The 25,978-nt window shown below is 39.7% G+C and overlaps 2 protein-coding genes across 2 annotated transcripts; one reads left to right on the forward strand and one right to left on the reverse strand.

Moving 5' to 3' along the window:
* Positions 1–605: 605 nt before the first annotated feature.
* LOC145894012 (inactive tyrosine-protein kinase transmembrane receptor ROR1-like) lies at positions 606–15,386 on the reverse strand. Its single transcript, XM_082982447.1, has 19 exons — positions 15,108–15,386; positions 12,374–12,470; positions 11,897–11,949; positions 9,429–9,543; positions 9,066–9,241; positions 7,627–7,663; positions 7,312–7,451; positions 6,136–6,344; positions 5,598–5,801; positions 5,358–5,472; positions 5,022–5,197; positions 4,705–4,827; positions 4,370–4,480; positions 4,009–4,188; positions 3,259–3,437; positions 2,841–2,970; positions 2,546–2,665; positions 2,329–2,471; positions 606–1,947 (listed from the first exon to the last, which is right to left on the reverse strand). The coding sequence occupies exons 1-19, from the start codon at positions 15,196–15,198 to the stop codon at positions 1,014–1,016; spliced, it is 3,333 nt and encodes a 1,110-aa protein (XP_082838573.1). The 5' UTR covers positions 15,199–15,386; the 3' UTR covers positions 606–1,013.
* Positions 15,387–18,038: 2,652 nt separating this feature from the next.
* On the forward strand, positions 18,039–25,978 carry LOC145917784 (metal transporter CNNM4-like). Its single transcript, XM_083003065.1, has 13 exons — positions 18,039–18,161; positions 18,728–19,095; positions 19,427–19,700; positions 19,812–20,017; positions 20,776–20,922; positions 21,096–21,312; positions 21,963–22,106; positions 22,406–22,566; positions 22,665–22,808; positions 22,981–23,119; positions 23,353–23,474; positions 23,539–23,654; positions 24,736–25,978. Exons 1-13 carry the CDS (start codon positions 18,044–18,046, stop codon positions 25,172–25,174), a joined length of 2,595 nt encoding a protein of 864 aa, XP_082859191.1. The 5' UTR covers positions 18,039–18,043; the 3' UTR covers positions 25,175–25,978.

A 25,978-nucleotide genomic window follows, 5' to 3' on the forward strand; every position in this document is an offset into this window, starting at 1 on the left:
TAAGTGATTGGGCAACTGATCAGAGTAGCGCAGTGTTGGAGGAGTTCACGATTATGAATCGGTTATTTACCTGTCATGTTGAGTAGAGCAGAATGTTTTTAAACATTCAAACTGAAGGCCGCATATCTGTAATTCTATGAAAATAAGTTTCGCCGGTGGGAAATGTCCACCTTGTGTTGTATCCTCTGTCACAATATAACGTAACAAAGCAATCAGTGATGCATCGGGGTCAACTTTCCGGTTGATATGTTGCTAGAGCGAGTTTGAGTCAGTTTTGGTGGGATTTTGAGCATTTTAAGAAAATTTAACTAAAAATCATTTAAGGACCCATTCATTTATGGTTTTATGAAAGATCCATCCATCATCAACGCATTCTGGTCAAAATGGCTTGGTGGACAGGTTTGAAGCATTTACGTCCGTAAGTAAAGTCACAAGCCCAATAAGCAACGGTTATTGGCAATCAAACAGAACAGTCGGCAGGTGCATTATTGCAGAGGACCTTGAAAATAGGTTTTCTTGGATTTAATTTTAAAAAAGCCTTTCAGATTTACTTTAGCAAAGAAACGCTGACTTTTACTCGTAAAGAAAAAGAAGCCACTTTTGTATTTCAGGCATCTTGTATTTACAGTCAATGTCAAAAACGCTAAAAAAACGAAAGCGATACGTTATGCTTGTGTGTGGCACAAAATTTTGCCGAATAGGTCCGCAACAATTCGCCTGTGTTTGGACTCCATGTCTTTACTGTTACTGAAAAACGACAGTATCCCACAAAAAAAACAGCACTGGTAAAAAATCAAAATCAGTTCGAGAATAGTGTTTATGCAAAAAAAACTAATCATGTCAAAGCTCAAAATAGGGACAGATGATAAGGAAAAAGTTGTCATTTCGTAAGATAAAAAACACTGATAAAACCGCACACAACTGACCAACATTGCTGACCCAAGTTCTTTCACACGCGGCCACATTTTATACGCGGCAGTTACTGGAATGTAGGGGTTTGTTTAAATCAGAACTTAGACGATCTTGTTGTTACTGGAGTTAAAGTTGTTGGAACTTTTCGCAACCTGTTGGGGCGAACTTGGACCTGCAGGGTTAATCAAGGGTCTGTGGCTGTCCGCCCCTTCGCTATCCAAGTCCTGCTCTTCACATGGAAGTCCCGAATCGCAAGAAGTTGCTTTTCCACTGACAGAGTCGTGTTTACGAACCTCTAAGGAATCCTTTGTTGGGGAAAGAGCCCTCGTCTCTCTTACATTGCTGGAAGATCCCTGGCGTTCGCGGTCGTCATTGTAGTAGTTTGGTTTTGGGGCGAGAGTGGGTCTCAATCTCCCTGGTGAAGATGGTTCTCGGGTTTCCTGGTCCTTGTAAACAGTCAATGGCATTCTGCCGTCCTGTCGCAACCCGCTGTTTGGACGTTGGCTCTTTGCCGCCATCTGTGATTCTTCATTGAGCTCCACTGTTCCATCATTACTGTAATTTCTCCCATCATCCGATCGTTCCTGGGACCTGTGACTGTGTAGCATCGGTCTAGAGGTTCGTCCTTGTTGCACGTGAACATATGGAGGGGGAGGATTGGTGCCTTCTTGCTCTTCCTGATGAGTGGCAAGGTTGGAAACGCGGACTGGTGGATTCTGGTTGTAATCAGAGGACGCGACGCTTCCACTGCTTCTACTGTGCGTTCCGCTGTGGGATCCTGGATGCAGGTGGTGAGGTGGCTGGAAGTTTCTCATATCTTGTTGCTGATGATTGTAACCTTGTTGCGGGACGTAGTAGTTTTGGTTCGCGAAGGGAGCGGAGGAGGCTGTGACCGCCCCCGGTGAATGATAAAGACGGGATGCAGGACTTGTGTTCGGGACGCCCGGAGGTGAAGCAGCGAGGAAACCGGAGGTTGGAGATGTGTTGTATTGTGGTTGAAGGTGCATCTCGTCGTGCTTGGGAGGAAGGTCGATTCTAAATACGTGAAAAAAAACATAAAAAATGTCATTGGCAGTTCTTGGTAGGTGGTACGGATCTGTCCCATCTTCTCAGGTCTCCAAAATAACTCACAAAAAGTTATTCACGGTCAACGTCAGTGTGATATTTTATTCTAAAATCTCACAGAAATATTTAAAAATAAAAGACCACACTGACCTTGATCGTCAATTACTCTTGGCGAGTAGTAATTTTGGTTACATTACATATCAAAATTTAACAAACAATATTTTTCAAACTTACAAACAGTTTGAAAAGGTTTTTGTTTGGAGGGAAAATCTCGTGGTCACGATTGATTAAATCACATTTTAATGAAGCTCTTCGTCCGCCTATTTTAGCTGATTGGTTTTAACTACTTACATGGTGCCTTGAGGTTGGTTTCGGAAAGGTTGTACTGGTTCCCCTCTCATAACATTCAATTGTCGGTGAATCCCCTGTGCAAGTTGTGACGTCATGCGGGTGGTACTGCTGCCCTCCCAGCCAACTAACTTAGCATGGATGTCCTTCAGAAAATGCACAGAACAAATTAGTGCAAAATAAATTGCCAACAGAATTGCTTGAATACGATGTGTTGTACCTTGAAGAGTGGTCTTTGTGCAGCATTGCCGCACCAACATTCGTGCATGAGAGAATAGACTTTGGCAGGACACTGGTCGGGACATGTAAGCAGCTGTCGTCTTCTTATAACGTCCAAAACCTAAAATTAACAGCTTCTTGTAGAAGTGAATCTATTTGAAGTTGTGGGCTACTTTCTCAAGCTTGGACATATAACAAGGTTTTTTTCTTTGTGTGATATTTTTTTGTTTTTTTGGAAGATTACGTTTTAAAGGTTAACCAAAACCAACTATATTGGATTTTGCACAAAAATGAACCTCGTGGTTGTTATATCCACAATATGGTTGTAATCCATAACTGAATATCTCCCAAAGCAGAATTCCAAACGACCAAACGGCGCTTTTGTCAGAAAACCTCCAGCCCTCCAACGATTCCGGAGCCATCCATCTGTTTAAATCATGTATTTTTTAAACTAAATAAAACACCAGGGTTTTCATAGTGGTTGAAAGAACAAAATGCTCCCAAATATTGTTTTGCTATTGTTGCCAGGGATACTGTATTTAAATTAATCTGTTCTTCTGGCATAAATAAACGTATACTTTTATTCACCTAAGGCTCACAAACTATTTCAATAACAGGCGAAATGTCGGTAAATAAAAATTACGTTTAATTTTGCCAAAAGAACAGATTAATTAAAATAAAATGGTCACATTTTAATTGTCGAAAAATATTAACCTGATTGGAAGCATCTGGCCACCTTGTGGGGAACGGTAGTAACAAGAAAGATACGAGTCCCTGACAACGCCAAGATTGCTTATTTTGAGTTCCATATTTCCACAAACCAGGACATTTCGTGCAGCTAGGTCGCGGTGGATGAAGTTATGGCTGGAGAGATATTCCATACCAGCTGCAACCTTTCATACAAAACATGCATTCATGCCCTGAAGTGTTTTGCTGAGTAAATATTAACTATTCTAAGTTGGTTACTTAAATTATAAGGAATACCAGTCAGGGTTGAAATCTCGCCGAAACGATTGAATTTACAGGAAAAAATAAACCATTTTGTTTTCGTAGCTGAGACTTCGTAAATAAGTGAATACAGTTACTTAATATTTCATGCAATGGCATGATTGGCAGGATCGCCCCACTGCGCAGGTCCTTGCTTGGCGATCACAGCTATCGTATCGCGATCATTAGGTTTGCAGACTTGGCCCAGGATCGTGAGTTCAAATCTCACCGGGAGCTTGATTTTTCAAATCTTGCTCCCACTTGTCAGGAAAAAGTGGCTGATCCAGCTAGGCTGAAATGCCAAGCCTGCAAACCCAATGAACCTACGTTTATTGAAAACTATATGGAACACATCAGCCATTGAATTCCTGCCGGAACATCGTACTGGCAAGAATTTTCTTTACCGGAACAGCTCTCTGAACCGTTCCGGCCAACTTTTAGCACTGGTAACAGCCCGATGCAAATTTGTCGAAATACCTGAATTCCCATCCTAATAAAATCCGAGTGCTCAAGGCATGACGAAGTGTGACTGCTTGCACTGCTGGGAGGTTTCGAGAAATCAGCTTGCGGAGAATGGAGAGCCAAATACTCGTGCAAATCCACACCGTTCGTGTATTCGAATATCATGCACCGCAAACTTGGTTGCACAACGACGGCCTAAACACATTTACCAGTTTGTATTTTATTTCACAACCTCAATGAACTTCTTACGTCGGTTTTTATACAAAATTTGAAACAAATGACCAGTGCGATGCAAACAAGCGACCCCTACGGTTTTTACAAATTATTTTTGGGGACATTTTTTGGTCGTGAACTTGAAGAAAACAATCTGGTTTACCTTCAAACACGCCACATTGGGATGCTGAAGGTCCGAAAAAGTTTCCATTTCCCGTTGAAATTCCTGAACTTGATTTGGGTTCGCACGATCCGTTAAAGTCTTCACTGCAACCTGTGATCAACACCATTAATACGAAAAAATGAATTGCAAAAATTGTTACGTTGGGTTTTGTTGATAAGGATTAGTATCCAACTCCTCAAGAGGATGCATTTAATTATTTTAGTAATTTTGAGGCATCTTTTCGTGATACACTGACGTGCGGAACTAACTTGGTGTTCTGAATTTAATTACCCACAAACATACTTAAACATCTGTCATATAAAACGAAATTGTACCGGATCATTCGGACAATAATGCAGGTTGCTGAGAACTTGAGCTTTGTAAACTTTTCCAAATTTTCCATCTCCCAGTTCTCCGATCACGTGAACAACATTTGAACTCAACTCTGGCACTTTGGTCTGCATGAATACATGAAATATGTCATATCGTTCTGATACTGCTACAAGTTTAGTCGAGTTTTTTTCCGGTATTAACGTAATCTTACAAAACGGTTGTCGAAACAGGATAACTCACCAAAGTTCAAAACACCACAATGGGCACTACGACTATAACAAAATAGGTTGATATAACGACACAGAAAGGTTTTCCCAACCTTCTTCACAGACAGCTGCTTGGTCTCCATTCTCGTTCCCTTGGTATGCTGTATTTCCTGTTTCCTCTTCCGGCACGCCACACAGAAAACAACCACCAGACATCCCAGTAGAAGAGGGACGCTCACTGCCGGAATGAGTATCATTATCAAGTCGGGTGAACTGGAATCGTGGTGATCTGCAGAGATGCACATTTAACTCATCTGGATCAACGAGAGGCAAGGCTTCGGTAGAGGTTAATGTGTGCAACTCACTATAGTGAGACACTACTGGAAACATTTTAACTTATGTGGATCGACACGCAAGGCTTCGAACAAATCACAATGTGCAAAACTTACTACACTGGGGGACTTGACATTCCAATTTGGTAGATGGGCTTACATAACACCAAGGGGAGTCTTTTTGGCCCCCAGGGTTCCGGCAGTAGTTGTGCCCGCCCGCCAGTTGAGGATACTGTACAAGAAAAAACGCAATGGATTTTATATAGCTAAAGAAAACTGCATCCACTAAGCACTGGCAACAGAATAGTGCAGTGCTACGGCAATTGCATAGGATAGCTCGAAGACAGCTTTGCTTACCGTATGAAGCATAGTGGTTGGCCAGGTCATGCAAGTCTGTCCCGTTGCTGTAACACTTAAAACACCTCTGTAATCCTCGCCCGTACTGTTGTAGCATCTGTGTGAGTGCTCGACCACACTAGGAAGACCGATATCTGAACATTTTCCTTCAACACCCGAAGTTGTGCGAGGAAGTTTGGAACAATCGGCCGTCTTCTGTATTTCCTGTAGGTAAAAAAAAAGGTTTCTAAATTGTTTATAAGAAATGATATTCCAATCAATAATTAGTTTGATGAGAAATTTTGATCAATTGGAAGAAAACGTTTAACCAACACAGTGACTTATCCTAGATAGTTTGATGCTGACATAAAAATGATTCAAGATAAACTGAAAATAAAACTTAAAATAACAATCTGGAATATATTCGCGGACTGAAGTAATTAAGTTACAACCAGACGTGTAGTTTACAAAACAAAATTATTAACACATGGTTTGGGCATATAAAGTCAATTAACTTGTGTAGATCATATCATAGCCATGAAAAGTGTAATACACTCACCGAAATGACAAGGTCGTCACGCTGGTTGAAAAAAGCCTCTCCGCAGACGTCGTACTTGAGCAGTTCACAATCCTTGCGACACAGACGGAGAGCTGTGGCCGGTTTAGTGGGGCTGCCGTCACGGTTGGTCTCACACGGGGGGAAAGCGAAATAACAGAAGGCTTTCGCGGCGTATTCTCTGCACTTGGGGTCGATGTTCGGGTTTTTAACTGGAAGAAACATGTTATCTTCAAATAAAATTACAAACTATTTTCCTGCACATGAGTTATATTGTAAAAAAAGTAGTTTTGACCAACCCTGCAAAGGTGAAAAGTTACCCTTATATTGACCTTTCACCTTTTCAAGAAAAGGCACCGACTTTTAAAAATCCGCAGAATTAGTGGTGAAGCAAACACTACATCTCGTCGCTCAACGGATATCCAACACAGTACGTCCAATATCTTGTGGAACAACGCCGTAAATGGTCTCGCCACGAAACCACACACCTAGAGTTTATCCAATTTATCCATGCGTTGACATAAACGCCGGTTGTCCAAGTTTCTTTTACAAAGACCAGACAATTCTGGCAATGCGGTCTTTAAGCCAGTCTGGATGCGAAACCGTCTTTTGCCTTATCAATACCAGTTACGTCCACAGCTTAACATCATAGAAAGTTGTTATAGCTACCGAGGCGTTGTTTCGTAACTGACCTGTCCTTATCTAGTTATTTTAGTAGCAGGAACGCCAGCATTATATTTCGTCTGTGGCATAACTCACGTCTTTTTCTACCATAGAAGTTTATTATTTATGAGTTAGTGTACATTGTTTTGACCTACAAGGTCTCGTCAGGGCATTTGGTGGCTGTATCACGGGACTAACTTTTTTACCAGGCGGGCAAAGAAATTCCCACTTTGTGGTACCTACCCAAGAACAACAGAGACGAACAACCGTGGAGCGCATTATGGGCAAACAACTGCTTGGTATCCAAGTGCTACCGGGTCGGGTATCAGCCAAATCACACCTATGTAGGTTGGTTATTGTTTTTAAAGTTGGGCTGTCAAATTGTCGGAAACGAATACGAAAGCAGTAGAGAATGCAGTAACGTTTTTACAGTGAGCTGCAAACAGGGCCAATATTTCGACCTAATAGGTTTCATCAGTGCAGCTATGAATATGAAAGCGTCCAGGTGGTGCTCACCTATAGCGCTTGTAGCTTGTGTGATCGTTTGCTCCATGATTGGCTGCTCTTGGAACGCGTCAACGAATACATAGCGTCCTTCGAAGTATTCGGTACAAACAAATCCACTGTATTTCTCACATTTACCGTCAAAGATGTTTCTGTAGACAAATGCAGTATAAGTAGAACATAGTGAGAAATAAGAAATATATTTTTTTATGTTGAATTTTTTTTCTTCGCTTTTTGTAAGAACAAGGTTTGGCACGTATAGGCATAAATTTCATCATATAATATTGCACAATTCAACAAGACAGCAACATTGCAGCAAAAACTTACGAGTCAAAAATTGGTTCTTGGCCGGGTGGAAGTGGATCTGAAACATAAAAAAAATAGTTTATTTTTAATGTATAGTGAGATATTGCATCACACATATTATTTTTAAAAGGGTCAGAAAAACTAAATTTTCTACGTTTACCTACGTAAAAAAAAACAATGAACAGATTGAAGTTCAAACAAATAAATGAATTCTGCATGCTGCGCAAAGTATCCCTTCGAGATAAGGATGCGGTTTCGAGATTCTTTCACTGGAAATCTCAGGCGTAAATTATCCAAGAAAAAAATCTCTTGATCGTGAAAAAAATCCAGTGTTTCGCGAGCCAGACGCGCCCGAAGCGCTGTTGATACGAAGTGTTGATAAACGCGAAACAGAACACTAAACACGAAATACTGTAAGGCAATTTTTCCAGGGCATTAGGTCGTGCGTCGAAGTGTTTTCGGTTTATGGGATGGAACTAATACGTGCATGGCAGTAGTTCAATATTGTGAATCGCTGGTTTAAAAACGTAACCATTGTTTTTTTTTTAACATTTATCAACAAAAATTTAAAGCGAAATGGATTTGGGAGGGCAATTCTTTATTGACGCTTTGGATGCTGCTTGCGATGCACGAAAAGCAATACAGAATACACAGTGAAATTAATACAAAAACGTCCTCCTTTGGACCAAAACCTGAAAAATGATTCTAACCCATTACTCAGTTCTTATCAAACTACCGCTCGTTCCGCCGCTTCGAAGGCGTTTATGACGCAACATGCGGTGCACTTTAACGACTTGAACTAGCCGAAAGTTTGTTTCCTAAACTACACCGCGTCTGCCGGGCTGTAGCCTTTTCGCCTTAAGCACGTTGACATGCACAAATTTGGTACGAGTTATCGGTGGGAGTTCTAAGCCATTAATTCCATCCATTAGCCTTGTTTCTCGACTTGCAAATGTAGGCGAAGTTGTGTTTTCGCCAAAGAAATACTTTTTTAGTTTTTAATGAAAGCATACGAAAAATGAGCAAACCATGACAAAGAATCTTATATCCAGACATCCTCGTAACAGAAGCTCATTATTTTATGGCACAATGGAAATCAGGTTAAAATGAAATAGAATTACGTCCCAATGAACCCACAGTTGCTTTTGTTCGGGCAGCAACCCCACCATCACCAAGTTTCTGAAAGTGTTAAGTAGACCGATCCCCATGAACAAAAAGCAACAACGCGCGGAATTATGGTTTCGTGGTGCATGTGAGAAGACTTCAGACCCATTGTTTCGGCGCATTTGAGGTTGTTTAACTTGAATCCTGTTAAATTATTATGTTGATGAAATAACACACAATGTCACGCACCAGTGATTTTGTCCTTTTTCTAGTGTACCTGTCTTGACCTTGTGTCTACTGTTTGCGGTGCTGTGAGGAACTGTGGTGTTTTGTTTAAATATATTTAATATACTTACTGAAGGTTACTAGCAGATAGGCGCTTGTGTGAACTCTTCGCACTCCATTCGATGCCTCGCAACGATACAGTCCCGTGTCAGATGTGTAGGCGTCACTTATCTGCAGCCTGGACCCCCAGGACTTTTCGCGAATTTTGATGCGCGTGGTGTTGACCACTTTCATTTGGTTTTTGTACCTGGAAAGAAAAATATTGCTAGAGCAACGACATTTTGGACATAAGTTTACATTAGAAAAGCGATTGCGTAAAATAGATTGGAATTGAGAGCAAATTTTATGCAGTTTGGAGGTTTGAGGCGCCAGACTTGAAACATATTGGAACGAAGTAAACGGTATTAAATCCAAATATCTTGAAAACTACTTACCACGTGTACGTGATACTGCTTGAAGAACTTCCTTGAACTTTGCATCTAAAAATCGCCTTTTCCCCCGACGTAACAGTTTGGTTCAACATACTTTCATCTTCAATCTTTAAATCATCTGCACGAAAAAGGAGTAACTTTTTTTTTAAAGATTGCAGAGTCTTGAAAAAAATGTTGTATATCCTTCAAAGTCTTGAAATAAAACCCTTTTTACATCTGGTATCACAAACATGCAGGGCCAAGACAGGTTGTAATAAATTCGCGTTAATTTACTTTAGACCCGCAGAAAGGGCAGATCTGGGGTCAGTGCTGGCATACGTTTGCAATCAAGTGACACATGGCACATGGCTTTATGGTGGAGCGACTTATATGTCATCGATCACACAATCTGAATGGATTTCTCTCAATGTCACGCTCCAGATGTCATCCCGTTTGTACATATTTTCTTTCTTTGTGAGAAATATTAAGCGATATTTGGTGCAGTTTGCATGTGGTAAGATTTCTATGTCGGGCACAAAACCGCCACGGAGTGGACGCCTGACTCTAATTACCGTCAATTGGAGAAGTTTTGATGTCTGTAGACCAAGTGTTACCTGGTAATTGATTTAATTTGTGTAATTAACTTCGCAAATATCACTTGCCTTTTTTGAAAAAGTAGGGTTCGTTATGATAGGATGAATTGCGTCGCACAAAATTAATCTTCGTGTTGCTGATACTGCCATGCAGGTCAGTAGGTATATTTATGCGGATCGTTTAGCATGTTGCTACGTTACATCTTGTGATTTTCATCGCTATCCTGTTAGTCTTCATCAGGAATCCCCCATCCCAGAGAAGGTTTTACTCATTTAATTGTTACAGCGCATCGACCGTTAGTGTTGGCCAGTAATTTGGCAAAATACACCAAAGTCAATCTCCCGTTTTTGACAACGAAATGCGAGCAAGAACCGATACAGACTTCTTGTATAATTACGACCACTAGTACCTATAAGTATGACTGGCGAGCCATATTTGAACTTAAACGCTGCGTTGCGTCATTCTCTCATTTGGCGCAGGCGACCAATTTTCCTCTCGAATTATAATTACTGTAAACACTCAAAAGGACAACGACTTGCAATGTTGGTCGCGGTGTTTTGTTATCACCATGGAGATAATGCTATTAAACGGGTAGAAGATATTATTCATGTTTTGGACTTAGCGTCATCAAAAGGTCAGACGTCATCAATGCTGCAGGAAAAGATTGGCTGAAAATGCATTGGTTGAGATGGGAAGTCTTCGACGAAACTTGCGTAGCGCAGCGGTAAAACGTTTTGTGGGGAAAATTTTACGTTTAGGCAGAGCAGGAATTGTCGAAGATTGTAAGTAAGAAGCGTCAGACCCAATAATAACGCGAAGTCGGAACCGTATGGAAAATGGTATAGCCATGCGTCACATCTCACTGACAGACATTTGGCGAAGATTTCAAAAGACTCAATCACGATACAGGAGCACTTATCGGACGTAAGTGGTAATGCACTTGGTTTACCAAAACCATCAACAGCCTCTTCAAAATGTGTCTCGCCCCACAAGTATCGCATTTAACCCTTGTGCGCTATCCGTTACCGACGCGATAAACCCACAGACTAGTTCAGATTTCATTTTCTTGGGCCATTTGGTTTCTGGGGATCAGTTTCGTGACTTTTGGTGGCAAGGGCACGCTCCAATCTGGATGTTTGAATGGTTGGTGTTGACAGAGGTTTAGTGTGTACGAATGCCCTTACTGGTTTACTAAAAACAAAGTATGAACTTGTGAAGTATAGGTTGAAATGCCAATGCGGCACCAAGTCATAAAATTATTTTGAAATCATAAAATTATTTCTAAGCCAACGTGCCGTGCTATGCACCTAAGCAATAGCATTGAAATTGCGTACAAAATGCTCTTCAATAATTTCTAATTCCTATCGTTCAAGAGAAATGCACAAATCTCCCGGTTTTTGTCCAGCGACAAAGGTATGCGGGTGGCAAAAAGTAAGCAGCAGGTTCGACGAGCGACGAAAATCGCATTACCGAGCGGGATTGCATGGATTATGCACGCTCGCGGCCCGCGCGATTAGAGAGCAGCGATATCTATTATCTGTGAGGTCAAGCCAGGGTCAGACAAGGGCCCGGCACAAAGCACCCAAGCGTTAAACCTATAATGGGCGGTCCAATATGGCACTCCGGAAGGGCGAAGTGCGTAATTAGGTCTACCAATGGTGGCCGACCATGTGTCGTAAAAACCATGACGGAATTATTGTTTTTGTTAAAGGATAAAACGGTTTTAAGGTATCCGCTATTCCGGAAATAGGGATCAAAAGGAAGATATTCTTCCGCGTTAATGACAGACTTTAACCGGTGCAAGAGAATGTGACGATCATTTTTCGAAACCTTTCATATTGAAACATATTTGTTCTGGGACCAAATACAATTTTCGTAAATATATTGTGTGAATGTACCTGAGCCAACGTCATCAGATTCAGGCTCGACTGTAGAAGGAATGCTTGATGATCTACAAAGAAACAAAACGTGGTATAAGACATCGCTATTGCCTCGCATTTGCAATGTAGCCAAAGTCGAAGATTACGACAAAACGGGGTGACAATTACACAACCTATGTTAGTTATGGAAAGAAACAGTTTGGCCGATGGTGCTGTAAATGAAAGAAACACCTTACGTCATGGAATAATGTTTTCTGCAATTTGGGTCATATCTATTACATGCAGATTTAATACTTTATACAAACTCGTGTACATTTTACTGAACAGAGACCATAATGTTGGAATAATCACATATGTGATTATGTATCATATGATATAGTTTTGCTTTCGATAACACGTTACCAAACAATTGTTCGGACTGAAAGTCGATTTTCGCACAATTTGACAATTTAAAAGACGCGGTAAGAAACCTATACTCTTAAACGATATTCTCACCCCGTGGCTGAGCGAATCGAGCGTGACGATCCCGACATTAGATACCGAATCCAGGTGACGTCACGGATGTGTCTCCTCCCCACCGAGTCCCGCTTTCCTGTTTGAAAACAAACAAACGTGAAGTTGCTTCGAAATTGGCGGCGGGCGAGGCAGCCATTAAGCATACGCAACTCTCAGACTAAAAATACATTTAAATATTGATTGTTCCAGGGCTTTACGTAACGTGTGACCCGCCAATTTGCAACAACCACGCCTTCCACGTATCAAGCTATACCGGATGTCATAGCTGCTAATCAGACGGTTGTATTTATCCGTCACACCACAGTACATAAAAACCCTTAACACAAGGGAGACGTGTCTGGCAAGAAGTGGTCCGGATTAACCACTGTTTGCAAATAAGATTTGGAAGCTTCGAATGGGCAACGCTTTTGTGACACCCTGTGGGGTTTAACGGTTGGTATAAAAAGTAATCATTATGCGAAAAACGTGACCAAACCGCTAATGTTTTGCTTAATTTCGAGCCTTCGACTTTTAAACACCTATTCTCTTTGAAAGCGATAAAATACATTTTTGACTAAACGGATGCATACAACAAGTGCGTCATTTGGATATGTTGACTTTCGTGTAGTAAATTAGGTTGTGTTTTAAGTGAAAAATACTTGAAAAGCGAATGATTTTAAAAAGGAAAGCTAAGCATGATTGCTTTACATGCTAACCAGCAAAACTCCTTTTTAAAATTTAGTTGTCTATGCCAGAAGACTGGTTTTCAAGTACTACGAATCCCCATTTCCACAGGCGTCACAGACCGTATATATTTTTGTGTCTTCCGTGGTCATGACACAAAAGCGTGCAGATTCGTAGACGTATACGCTGGAGATTACCTGGTGAGATAAAAAGGAAAACACATGCTTCTGATAGCTCATGACACCCCATCTTACAGGGTGACTCACTCAAACTTTTTGATCGAACATCGGTTTCCTAAGGGACGACCGTCGCCTCGCGCAATTGCGGCGATGTTGAAGTTTTTCTCAAGAGTACGCAAAACGCTAGTGTTTCGCGAAACTGATCCATTCATACAAAGCGTTAAACAATCACGGAAAAAAGAGGGATTGGCAGCCCTTTGTTCCTGGTTGGATTACAAAGGCAGTTTGGAAGCCTGCGCTAAATTCGCAAAGCTCGATCAATAACTGAGTTCCCAGTCCTAATATTTGCTTTTACGTAAGCCGAGTGTGACAGGCGAATGTTTTGATGTCCGGGGACCTTTTCAAACTTGAACAATTTTTGTCGCTGCGAAATCAGCCCAGAAAAGCCAACAAAAATTGGACCTATATTCCTGCTATGGAGAATTTCGTGGTAAACTCTGTTCGTCCAAATATCCTTTAACGGCAATCTTATACAAAAGCATTAGAAAGCATATACAGCAATAATGGGATAGTTACATTACAGGTGCAGTCCCTGCGGATGTACGCAAAACAGAAATTTTCTGTCAAATTGTAACAAAAACCGTTATGATTGTGTGATAGATTGTAGATTTAATTTTCAAAACGCAGAATATTGAAAACTTTTCACATATTAATATTATGGCAGTTGGGACACCAATGGCGGCAGAGGAGCCAAACACGCGTGTATCAGCTTTTATTGCCAAGAATTGATAGGCGAATTTTTGGTCCGCAAACCACTGCCCGGGGCCATGAGGCGCTGTTTTCTGTATAGTGCACTTTGTAGCTCGCGGTTTTTCTTGTGGGAGGCGAGGCGCACACTGGTGTAATTAATTTCACTTCGTGGCTAAGGTCGCAGTGCGCACAATAAACACGAACATTTCTAATTGGAATACATCCGATAAGTGTCAACACACAATTACGGCTTAGTTCGGCCCAGTTTTTACTGCGTTACACTACCCACATAGACTAAATTTAAGGCTAACTTTAACCATTCATCTGTAAAGGTGTATTTTCAGTTATTCTATTTGGGCATTTTTTGGCAAGAGAATCTAGCTGGTGGACTGCAAAGCGGCCATGCGTGATCAAAATTGAAATTTGAGCTCCTGCGACATCAGGGCGCCTTACATTCCGACAAAGCAGCCATTCGGATAATTTCTCAGCTTTTACTAAAACCATAATTCAAGCCATAGCCGCGTTTCCTTCTTAAGTGGGTTTTGCCGTGTGCGAACCAAACTTGGTTATTGATTTTGATTCATAGTTTCGCAATACATTTCGTTCGAAGACAACAATCACTCACATAAAGAAGCGCTTCAAACTTTGGGATGCAGAATTTCGAGTGATTCTGCAAATATTATTGAGCGCAGTTGTGTTTATAGCGGTTTTGCAAAGTTCGCAGGAACATATGTTTGAAAAAACAATTAGAAAAGTTGGGTTTAGCAAACCACTTTGATCTTAAGATACCGGCAGTGAAATCCGAGTTGAGGATGCAACCCGCACACACAGCTGCAAAACACCATCTGCACTTTTAAGTGTACGCATGGGCGCAAAGGTCCCAGCAAGTGCGCAATGCCAAGTCAATTAGGGCAGAATGGTGTGGTAGACTTATAAGGTGACTGATCAATGTTTGTATAATCCTTTTTGTAGATTTAGGTAACGGGGTCTAACGAGGTGACTTTATTACTTAGGATAACCTTCAGGTAACTGACATTCTAGAGTCACAAATCTCAGAGAACAATCAGATTTCTAAATCCAGTTTTAACGCCACATTTTTAATTTTGAAAGGTGGTAGTTACCTGCGCATGCCGCAAATACTGACAATAGGAGCAGAAGAGTGATGGTATTGTTCAATCGTCGGCCTTCTCGAGTCTTGTTGACGGCGCACATCGCTTTTGACTCTTTGAAACAAAAGGCGCGGGCACTGCGGGCCCCTGTGGCGCAATTAGACAGTCGGCGTGGCGCTGAAGTCCTCGGCGAGCGTGAATCCAATTTGGGTCGTCGGGCTGCTGTGCGATGTATACGCTGCTGTGAAGGTCTCACGCCAACGCCAGACACAATAATATTTTTACGCTCACTGACCTGTAAACAGAGACATTTGGTAAATATCCAGTCGAGGCCGAGGTTACATTTGGTCATTTCAATTCCCAGCATTATGTCAATACTTTTCCATACATATTAGTTAACGATTAAATGACAGTCATATTACAACAGTAGATACAAATAGATGTGTTTAGTCGGCAAAAATGTTGCCTTTGTCGCTCCAGCCCGAACACTATGTCACACTTATTAATAATTGGAAGAACATTTTCACTTTTCGTGTTTTGCAAATCGGAAAACGCAAGCAGCGCCACCTAATTTAAGCGAACATTCACAAGGATAGTTGCACAATGTACAGTGAGGTAGAAAAGACAAACAATCGTCTTCTCATGTGTTTGTGACGCAACAATCGAAAACGAATACATCGGAACGTCACGCCACTCAAGTGCATCCAACTCGTTCCCACGAGATTGTCCAGAAAAACTCCCGCCCTTCATCTATGGGACATCCCTTGTGAAAATTACGACCTTGGACCAAATATAAAAATTTGCTTCTTTTGTGCTTAGCAAAGGTTATTGTTGCAATTTATTTTAGTTGATTGCATTTCCTTGAAACTATTTGCTTTGTTTTGTGGTGAAATCTTTTTTTAATTATAATTTTTTTTGATAAATTCGTGTACACTACATTTACGCCACTTAAAGCTGTTTTTTGAACGAACCCACGATATTTTCGCACATAAGCAATGTACAGTATTCCATAATACGGTAGCACGAAGTTCCCTAAAAACAGAGATACATATGCCACAAAGCTCCTGGCAAACATTGCTACTGTGTGGCTACTGGTAATGACTGTCATATTTCAAATCAAGCTGCCATGTTGCGCTCAATCTAAGTTTGATCAAGAGTTGTATATCAACCACAGCCGCTTTTGCTTCGGAACTGGAATCAAAGGTGGCGGCGCCGCCGTAAAGCAGTATCGAGAATGGCACAAAATTGAGTGGTATTTACGTAGAGATTGAAAGGCCAACTGCGCTTCAGTTTGGTCACGGAATGCTTATAGTTCGAAACATAAAAATGAAATAAATCTACAACCTTAACCACATCGTTCACGAATATCACGTAATTCTTTTCAAGATCTGCCACAGTTCAGTACAAATATGACTGACATCACATTTTCCGTTGACATTCCACGGATAGGTTACAGAACAAACGTCGAGCACGCTCGCTATGCAAGGTAGAGTTTGTATCAAAACTATTTGCAAAAATCTCTTAACGAAAACCCACATAATACGATTTAGCATAGCTCATTACAAAGCATGCGAAACCACTGGTAAAAAACACCTGTTTACTTGGGCACAGTAATGTAGCCCGACATAAGCTTCACGCCACATACTTTGACTGAACAACTGTAATCCCAAAAATTAGGGTCATCACGTTCACGCGCGACTGTCGACACAAATTGGCTTTGACTGTAATCGCGTCCAACCACGGCAGTCGAGCGCCGTCGCTTCTTTTTACTCTCGCACGCTTCAAGTGTTCCTGCGGTTCAAACGGTCAGTCAGTGCGTATTTGGGAACGCAGAAATCGCGCATCGATGAATACGAAAAAGAAAAAAAGGGAGCTTGTTTTTAACTTGCTCGGGGCGCCTCCACGCGAACGCGAGCAGTGTCGAGGTGCCAATTCTGGAAGCTTGCGTTGACACCTCGGCTGTTGCTTGATCTCACCCTGGAACATCCTCTCACCTGTGGGTTTGTTTACAAATGCCTTGATTTTAACATGTGTTGCGGCTCAGCTTGCAGGAAATGTGGCGATCAAAGTGATAATGAGGTTGATGTAATATTACTTCGTGTTATGTGTTTTGTCGCTGCCTCTATCCTAAGACAAATGACAAGTTTAAAACTTGTTTATTCTCACCAAATTTTATCTGGCTTACAACTTATGGTGTAAAAAACAAACATTGCATGTTACAACCGTAACCACGTGAATGTGACACGAACACGATTACCAGGACTGATACGATACAAAAAATGATGCCCCATGTAGGCTACTGTACACATACTATACGCAAATAGGCCTACAGAGTCTGCTTCACTTGGAAATAAAAACTATCAGAAGAAGATTTTGCAACTCCTATTGCAGGAATCACACTGCATGCCTTGTCATTATTTGTTTTTTCATCGCGAATTAATAAATAGAGTACAAAATTCTTCAGAATGCAGAAGTGGCCCCACCGAATGTCCTTTTAACGAACTGTTTTGTCTGTTTGCCGGACGTCGCTGTGTCAGCATGCAAATGATTGCATGAAAAATTTCGCAATTCGTTTTGGAGGCAACTGTTGGTAAATTGTGTTACCGCGGTCAAGAATTTTTATGTAAAATTAAATGGAGTATTTTTTGGAGCCAAGTCAAGATTCCATGTTGGTTTTATTTTTGTAAATCATCCATTTTTTCCTTATTACTGGATGACACATACGACAATACCAAGCAGCAATTTTTGTTTTTATGTTTTGTTCTGGATCCAGTTGGATGGATGAAGAATTTCTGTGACCTGTGTTGACCACGGTGTTGTGTTTCAGCTTGATGAAAATGTATGTGTGCGTTAGTGCCCGCAAAGATGACAAATATAATTAGAAGATTGATTTGTGACTTATTGCAGGTCTTACAACTGATTTATTGTCTTTTTTTTAGCTTTTTGAAATGGGTACAAGTTGTAACTTTAATAAATCAAAAAACTGTTCATTCTACTTGCAAGCTTGCTTGTGGCTGCTCGTATTTGGTCAAGCTACTTCATTACAAGTATTTGGGTTTCAATATGGTAAGTAATTTTTGCAATTTAACTGGAATCTATGCTTAGCAAAAAAATATAATGTGGGTTCAATAACAGACAAAGAGTTCAAAACTGCCTTTGTTTTTTGTAACAACCATTGATTGTGTGGACTGGGATCGGTTTTGTGCATTCATTTACATATTAGTCGAGGTTTAGCGATTAAGTTTTACAAATTTGGAATCTGGTTTCCCATTTTATGCTTTATAATCTGTGTGTTCTGTCAGAGCCGTAATCAAATTAGCATTTTTGATTGTTTGAAAATTCTGATTCCCCTGAGATTCGTGTCTGGGGTGTTTGGTTACAATATGTTTTTTTCCCCACATTTCAAGGCTGTAATGCACTGGTGCAAAGTAGCAAGTTGTCTGTTGTGAATTGCAAGAATAGCAAGCATATTCAGGACTTTTGACTCCATGGCAAACCTTGCAGATTCCCATAAAGGACCTCTGACTCAAAGTTATTGCAGTGATTGAAATTTGTAATTGAAATTCAAAATTGTATTTACTTTTATTCATGTTTAGTCATTGATCTGATGTTTTTTTAACTATTTGTTACAGACAGTTTTGTTGACTATGTATCTGGCCTGCCAAAACTCTACAGCAACACCAACTATACCCTACGTCTCTACGGCCTTGACTTGAATGTTCCTGGTGGCAGAGTGGTACTGGCCGAAGAAAGTTTAGCTCAAAATGCTCTGTGCGATGATTACAAGGACACAGACCCATTTTACATGGAAGCATACAACAACAATACAGCTACTATTGTCATTAATGTCATGGCATCATCCAGTCGGACGTTTTACTTCTGTGTAAAATCTAACAGCACTAGCCACTTTATACATCAGGGTTCAATGCCATGGCTCTCAATAACAATTGAGCCAAAGCCACCGGTTGCTTCTACTACAATGTTGCCACTAGCACTGCAGGTTTGTAGTTGTAAAAGTTAGTTTGTGCAAAGTAACTAATAATAAACCAATTTATACACATGCTGTTAATTTTGTAGGTAAACTTTGTAATTATTTTTTTTTTCTTTGCATATTTATTGGCATAATAGCCTAAACTGAAAAATTACACCCTAATAAAATTGAAACTTACATGAAAAAGATATATATTATAGTTTATATAGTCTATTCTATTATATATTCCATATATATTCTTGGTTTATTTAAATGCACTTAGGTTTTCAAGAGGTCATTTTAAATTGAAAATACATTTGAATTAAAATTAAAAATTGTAAACCATAGTTGATATTTTCAGATTGCCCTGATTTCAGTTCTTTTGACGATGTCAGGATTATTTTCTGGTTTAAACCTTGGTTTGATGTCACTGGACCCCATGGAGTTGCAGATTGTCATGAAATCTGGATCAGAATCTGAACGAAAATATGCAGGAAAAATTTATCCCATCAGAAGAAAAGGCAACTTTTTGCTGTGCACTTTGTTGCTTGGCAACGTGCTGGTAAACAACACACTAACTATTCTACTGGAAGACTTGACATCAGGAATTTGGGCAGTCGTTGGCTCCACTGCTGGTAATTGATTAAAATGTTGCAAGAATTTAAACTGTTTTTTTTTTTGCAAAGCAATCTTATGCATGATGCTAAAACCAAAACTACAATACATCCCAAGTGATCATTTTTTAGGTATTGTTGTGTTTGGTGAGATTGTGCCACAAGCAATATGTTCGAGATATGGATTATTTGTTGGTGCCTACACAATATGGCTGACCAAGCTGTTTATGGTTTTAACTTTTCTCATTTCGTACCCGATTAGTCTTATTCTTGACTGCATTCTTGGTAAAGAAATCGGAACAATTTACAACCGACAAAAGTTGCTGGAAATGTTAAAGGTAAATTTGATTTTTTTGTGATTGCTCCAAATTAAAGCAATGTGCCTGAAACTAATCTGAAATAACCTGTATCATTGGCAAAAATTACGGATATTTGTACACCAAAATTCCAATTCATAACATGTTATGATATTATACATGGTCCAATGACAATTGCCAAAGGGTGACTTTACTCAATGCAATATCATAATTCCCTGGGGTTGAAGCATGTCCAATAGAGCATGGTTCGGTAAATTACCTCTGCATGCAGTAAATGAACTTATTTCAACTCCTATTTTGCTCTGTAAATGTTGTTTTAGGCCTAAATTGTTGGGTTAAATGCATTTGCATTTTGTAAATTAATGATTTACATATTATTTTAAATACATTTATCTCTTTTACAAGCAAAAAGTTAGGAAAATCAGTGTGTGTTTAATGTGTGTAACAACAAATAATATTTCCAGCATATTATTATTTTCATAACATTGTCACATATTCCTACATTTTAAACTTGTGATGAAAACTGTTTTTTCATGTCAAGACAAAACATGACATCATGCTCTAAACCAGTGCTTCCCAACCTTTTACAGTTCGCGACCCACTTTCAATGCAATTGTTACATTGTTGCATAAATGTTACGTAATGATAATGCAATAATTTCGTGATCTAACAGAAAACTGTAGCATTTAGCTTCGTGACACACCTGAAATAGCTTTGCGACCCACTAGTTGGGAAGCACTGCTCTAAAGAACACAACACATCATTTATCTTTTTTACAGATTACAGACCCTTACAATGACCTTGCAAAGGACGAGGTAAACATTATTCAAGGGGCTTTGGAGTTGAGGACAAAAACAGTGGAAGATGTTATGACCCCAATTAATGACTGTTTTATGGTCGATATTGCATCATACCTAGATTTTGAGGTGACTGAATTGAATCGATTGCTCAAATCGTGTTTGATTCTAAAAAAATTTGTTGGTCAAGCAACGAAGGTTTTTGTATGTTGTTACTTGTGTTATATTTTGAATCGGTAGTCATAATTATTTTCTTGTTATAAGAATATGTGCGAAACTTGCTTTAACAAAATGTTTTTTAGACCATCAGGAGTATAATGCAAACTGGATTCACGAGAATACCGGTATATGACACAGAACGTTGCAACATTGTTTCCATACTTTTTGTCAAGGATCTTGCTTTTGTTGATCCCGATGATTGCATGGCTTTGCGCACCGTTTGCAAATTCTATCAACATCCACTCAATTTTGTTTTTAATGACAGCACGCTTGATAAGCTGCTTGAAGATTTTAAAACTGGTAAGTAAGTCTGAAGAAGATTAAGAACACAAATATAGATTTAAACATTTTACTGTCAACAAGAGTACAGTTGCTACGCATTTAAATTTAAAACATCACATTTAAATTTCCTGGTTCGCAACATTTGAAATCGTATTAGAATTTGGTGGCTCACAATGGACTTGAGACTTATTAGTTGCAACCAATTACTCATATGCTGTTCACATACTTAAAGGTCAACACTGTGGGTTCCTCCATGCATACTTCATGTGGACAACATGATAAATTGTGTTTTAAATTGGCTGTTACTTTATGATCACTTTGTAATAATGCACTTAACTTGAACAAAACTGTGTTAAAGGTATTTTGTTGGACTTTTAACTGCCTCAAAGTTGTGGTATCCTTTGTTAAAGCAGTGAAAGTATAGAACATCCCATAGGCAACTGGTATCTACTTGGTAAAATATTTTTGTGCGTAATAATTCACTTAAATTATTTAAGTGATTTTCCAAAACTGATCTGTATGTATGAGTTCAAAAGTGACCTAACTATTGGATTTAAGTGGAAAATTTTGGCAATCTACCTGTCAAAATGTCAAGAAATAATTTCCATTCAAAATATGCATAGAGTGTTCCATACACTTTGTAAGGAATTACATATTTTTTCATGAAGGTACTTTTCATATGGCCATTGTTCAGCGTGTTAACAGTGAAGGCCCTGGGGATCCTTTCTATGAAATTCTTGGCATTATTACGATGGAGGACGTTATTGAAGAGATTATTAAAGCTGAGATTGTTGACGAAACTGATGTCTACAGTAAGTTTAATTTTTTTACATGTTTACAGAGCGTCTCCTTAATTGATTCTGGGAATCATTCCCCTTTCTGTTGCAACTGGCCATGACGGTTTCCACCCCATGTGTTATTATGTCACAATCACAGAAATGTTAATTTCAGGCTATAATCTGACAAATTAAGGGTTCCTGTGATTGTGACATGTGTACAGAACGTATCTTTTTTTCATGTAAATCCATCAATATTCATCATGGCTGTAAATGTGATAAACATTGTATGCCTTTCAAAGCAATAAAAATGAAATTAACAAACTTACTTACAGCCGATAACAAAACAAAACGACTGAACACAATGAGACAAAAAATTCCAATTGACCTTTCACTGTTCGCTGAGCAGTCGGGAGAAAACAGCAAACCAAAAATCTCCCCTCAGCTATTGTTGGCCGCTCACCGATTCCTTCTGGCCGAAGTCGAACCTTTCAAGGTATAGATAACAATTGTTCCCATGCAAATAACATTGCTGGTTGTTATTTTAGCATAAAGCAAGGGTATGTGAAATAAACTTTGCCAAATTTTGTCAAGGTTTTGTCAGACAAGGTGCTTCTTCGCTTGCTAAAGCAAGATGTGGTTATTGAACTTAACTACGAAGTGTGCGAATCCAAACCAGAGAAGTTGTGTATTTATCAGCGGAATAAACCTTCCGATTATTTTGTTCTCATCCTTGAAGTAAGATTTTGTTCTGTACTGAGTATATAAAAAAGACTGTAGCAAGTCATGGAATGTAAAGATTTTTGGCAATCAAATTTAGACTAAACCATCTTTTGTCATTAAAATGACCATAGTTATGGGCTATTATTTTATCATTCTTAAAAATCTGATTATTTCTTTGTGTTTTTAGGGACAAGTAAGAGTCCTTGTTGGAAAAGAGAACTTGGAGTTCCAAACTGGTCCCTTTTCATTTTATGGTGTCAATGCATTGCAAACACCTTCTGCCCCACCCTCAACAAATTCAATACACAGGGTTTTGCATAAAACAAGTGAGTTTGCTTTGAATAAGTATCGAAATCGTCAAACAGTCTTGCAGGCAACACAGACGTGGTATCTGATTTTTTCAATTTTTCAGGGTTATATGAGAAAAAAGCCTGTAGTGTTTTTTAGTGACACTGACGATGCATAAGTGTAGGTGAAGCATACATCAGAAAAAAAATAACAATAAATGCTAAGGGTTTTTTGTTATATAACTTATTCGTTTTATCTTTATACATTCTAGCTTCTGGAAAGAGTGCTCATGATGTTACTGACCCTGCATCCCAAACTGACATCACACCGACGGCCCAAATATTTCATCCAGATTATTCCTTGATCGCCATAAGTGATGTAAAATATGTAAAGGTTTGTATACCTAGTTTGTAGTCAATGTTTTACTGGGTTAAAAACTTAATCAATTTGTTTGTAGATTGGTAGAAAGCAATATCTTAATGCAGTAAGAGCAGTGCGTATGACCGAAGATGATGCAGTATCGACCGATGCAGCAAGTCCCATCATGCCAAACGTCGATATATCTTTACCTGGGTGAGTTAGTTTAAACTTTTCTGAATCTGATAATGGCGGATTTGCATTTAATTGAAGTACTTAAAACAGAAATGACCTGTTGGAGTATTTCAAAATCTGCACAAGTTAAATGTACAGTGAAGTGTTGGGTTTGAAAATTGGGGCAGAAGATGTTAAATATGGAACTATTAAGTCAACATAGTAGCTTGTCCATGATAAAGTTCAAAGATAAGCGTCAATTTTGTTATCATTTCAGAGAGCAAGGTGTGACGTCAATTGCCTCACAAGTGAGACAGAGAGTTATGGGAGGTATTGGAAAGTTATTGAGTCAGGTCGAAGAAGATTCGCAGTCATTTGATGACCGCTTGAGGGCACACTTGTACGCACACGTTTATAGCTTTAGCGAGGATAAAGGCAACACTATTTAGTACTGAAGCTTGACACACAGTAACCACTTAGGGTTCAGGTTAGTTATGAAGTTGCAACAAGGCATGTATAACTTACACAGTGTCAGGTAAGCAAAAAAACTGGTCACAAAGTATGCTACGAAGCTGGTCCTGTTTAAAATTTTTGAGACTGAACTTAAAAATGTAGGTACGTGGATTCGGGGAACATGGGACAATCAAATGCGCTGTAGAGTAACGTGGGTAAGGAAAGTGAATGTCGTGATCAAAAACAGAATAGTTCGCAATATTGGAGCACCTTGATTTGCTTGTATTGTGATTGTGTTGCGAACGTACGGGCGGCAAAAGTGCGGATTGTGCTTGTATGTGTTTTAAACTTGAAGCAAGGTTTGGTTTAGTTATGGTGGAATTTGAGAAATCCTCATTTTGATGTGGTCAAGTGATTTTTGCGTATTATTTCATCCCGTACTTACTATGCACGTGGTATTCCCATTCGAATTGTTATCGACGAAAAGATGGTTTTGAACCAACAACAAACAGAATCGTATGCAATTCTAATCAAGTCTGTTAAATCTACATCGGGTTTTTGGTATTATGTTGGCATGCCTGGTTGCATTATTTTGTTTTCCAAGATTATCTTGTACAGGAAATACCCAACCTGAAGAGCATTATTAAATAACACCATTTGTATTTCACAGCAAAGCAAGTCCCGCTCCGGCCCGTGACGTCACTAGCCCTCTTATGTCGGATGGTGGCGCTGTGGAACCGGACGATAAAGCGATCAGTCAGAGCCACCCAGATTTGGCATTGCCCAGAAAACGTCCTCCTTTTCTTACCGCGCAAAACAAGAGTATGTCGTCTGGTCAGTTGATGGCCATCGCCGCAAAGTACGCGACCGTGGCAGGAGACAGAATCCACCACGGGAGTTTGATGCGTGCTATGGCCGACGGTGAACCACAACACCGAGGCTCGCTCGACTTCGGTAAAGCCAAGAGCAAAAGTCTACGGTCGAACTGTAGCGGTCATTTGGACCTGCGCGACCTCTCCCCTAAAAAGGCCCCTTTAAATGACGACGTTAATGATGACGTCACTTCCGCGCCTGGGGACAGGACAACCTTGTTGAAAGGCGATTTGTGACGTCACATGTGAGGTGAAGTTCCCGTGTTGTTTACGCGGGGAAATTATGCCTCCCCAAAAAAAATCTTGTGATTTTTCTGCATTCAGTTCCAAATATTAAATGCTTGAATATTTTTACAGTTAGGAACGTACCGCTGTTTATGGCCCTTTACTTAGTCTTAAAGCACTTTTACACGCATCCGTCAATTCACACGGCCACTGTGTGGCGATGTCAATATCATATTGCGCTCCTAGCGAGACTCTACCGCTGTCAAGGTGTTTATGTTCAACCGGCCGTTCGCCGGGTTTCGTGTGTACTCTTATGCATGTCCGCAAATCTTCACTTCAAGTTTTTGTTCGAGTAATGTTCTTACGGTTGTTCATTAAAATTGTTAATTGTTTTCTTTCTTTCGTGTTACCGTTTTTTTGACAGCTTCAATTCTTATCTGATGCTGGTTGCGTTTATAATCTGTGTTGCAAAAACGTCACGTTGTCTCTGTCCAGAACTGAACACTGATAACGATCAGCTTAAAAACTTAACTCCCTAGAAATATCGACGACAGTGTACAAGGTGTTGGCACGATATATCTCGATATCAAAATTGGTATCGTATTCGAATTTGTTCAATCACACACCTGTCGGTTTTTGCATAGGGACATGTTGATTTTGTTTGGTCAAATCACAAGGTAGAATTTACTTCCTGGATATACAGTGGAGTTAATTGAACTAATTTCACTTGTAACAGTTTATTTGTCCTTCTTTTCTCACTCTTTTCATCGGCGCTTAGTCGTTTGTTCGTCCATTCGTGCTCTCTGCGAAATAATA

Source organism: Ascidia mentula, chromosome 1 (genome assembly GCF_947561715.1).
Source record: "Ascidia mentula chromosome 1, kaAscMent1.1, whole genome shotgun sequence".
In the NCBI taxonomy this organism is placed as follows: Eukaryota; Metazoa; Chordata; class Ascidiacea; order Phlebobranchia; family Ascidiidae; genus Ascidia; species Ascidia mentula.

Bases quoted from the DNA above. Each gene is read 5' to 3' on its own strand.
- LOC145917784 (XM_083003065.1), top strand. From the start codon at position 18,044: ATGGGTACAAGTTGTAACTTTAATAAATCAAAAAACTGTTCATTCTAC. The intron at 22,107-22,405 runs GTAAGTTTAATT...ACTTACTTACAG, and splicing joins TGACGAAACTGATGTCTACA to CCGATAACAAAACAAAACGA. The intron at 22,809-22,980 runs GTAAGATTTTGT...TTGTGTTTTTAG, and splicing joins ATTTTGTTCTCATCCTTGAA to GGACAAGTAAGAGTCCTTGT.
- LOC145894012 (XM_082982447.1), bottom strand. From the start codon at position 15,198: ATGTGCGCCGTCAACAAGACTCGAGAAGGCCGACGATTGAACAATACC. The intron at 5,802-6,135 runs GTGAGTGTATTA...TTTTACCTACAG, and splicing joins GTGACGACCTTGTCATTTCG to GAAATACAGAAGACGGCCGA. The intron at 4,481-4,704 runs GTACAATTTCGT...TGTTGATCACAG, and splicing joins ATTATTGTCCGAATGATCCG to GTTGCAGTGAAGACTTTAAC.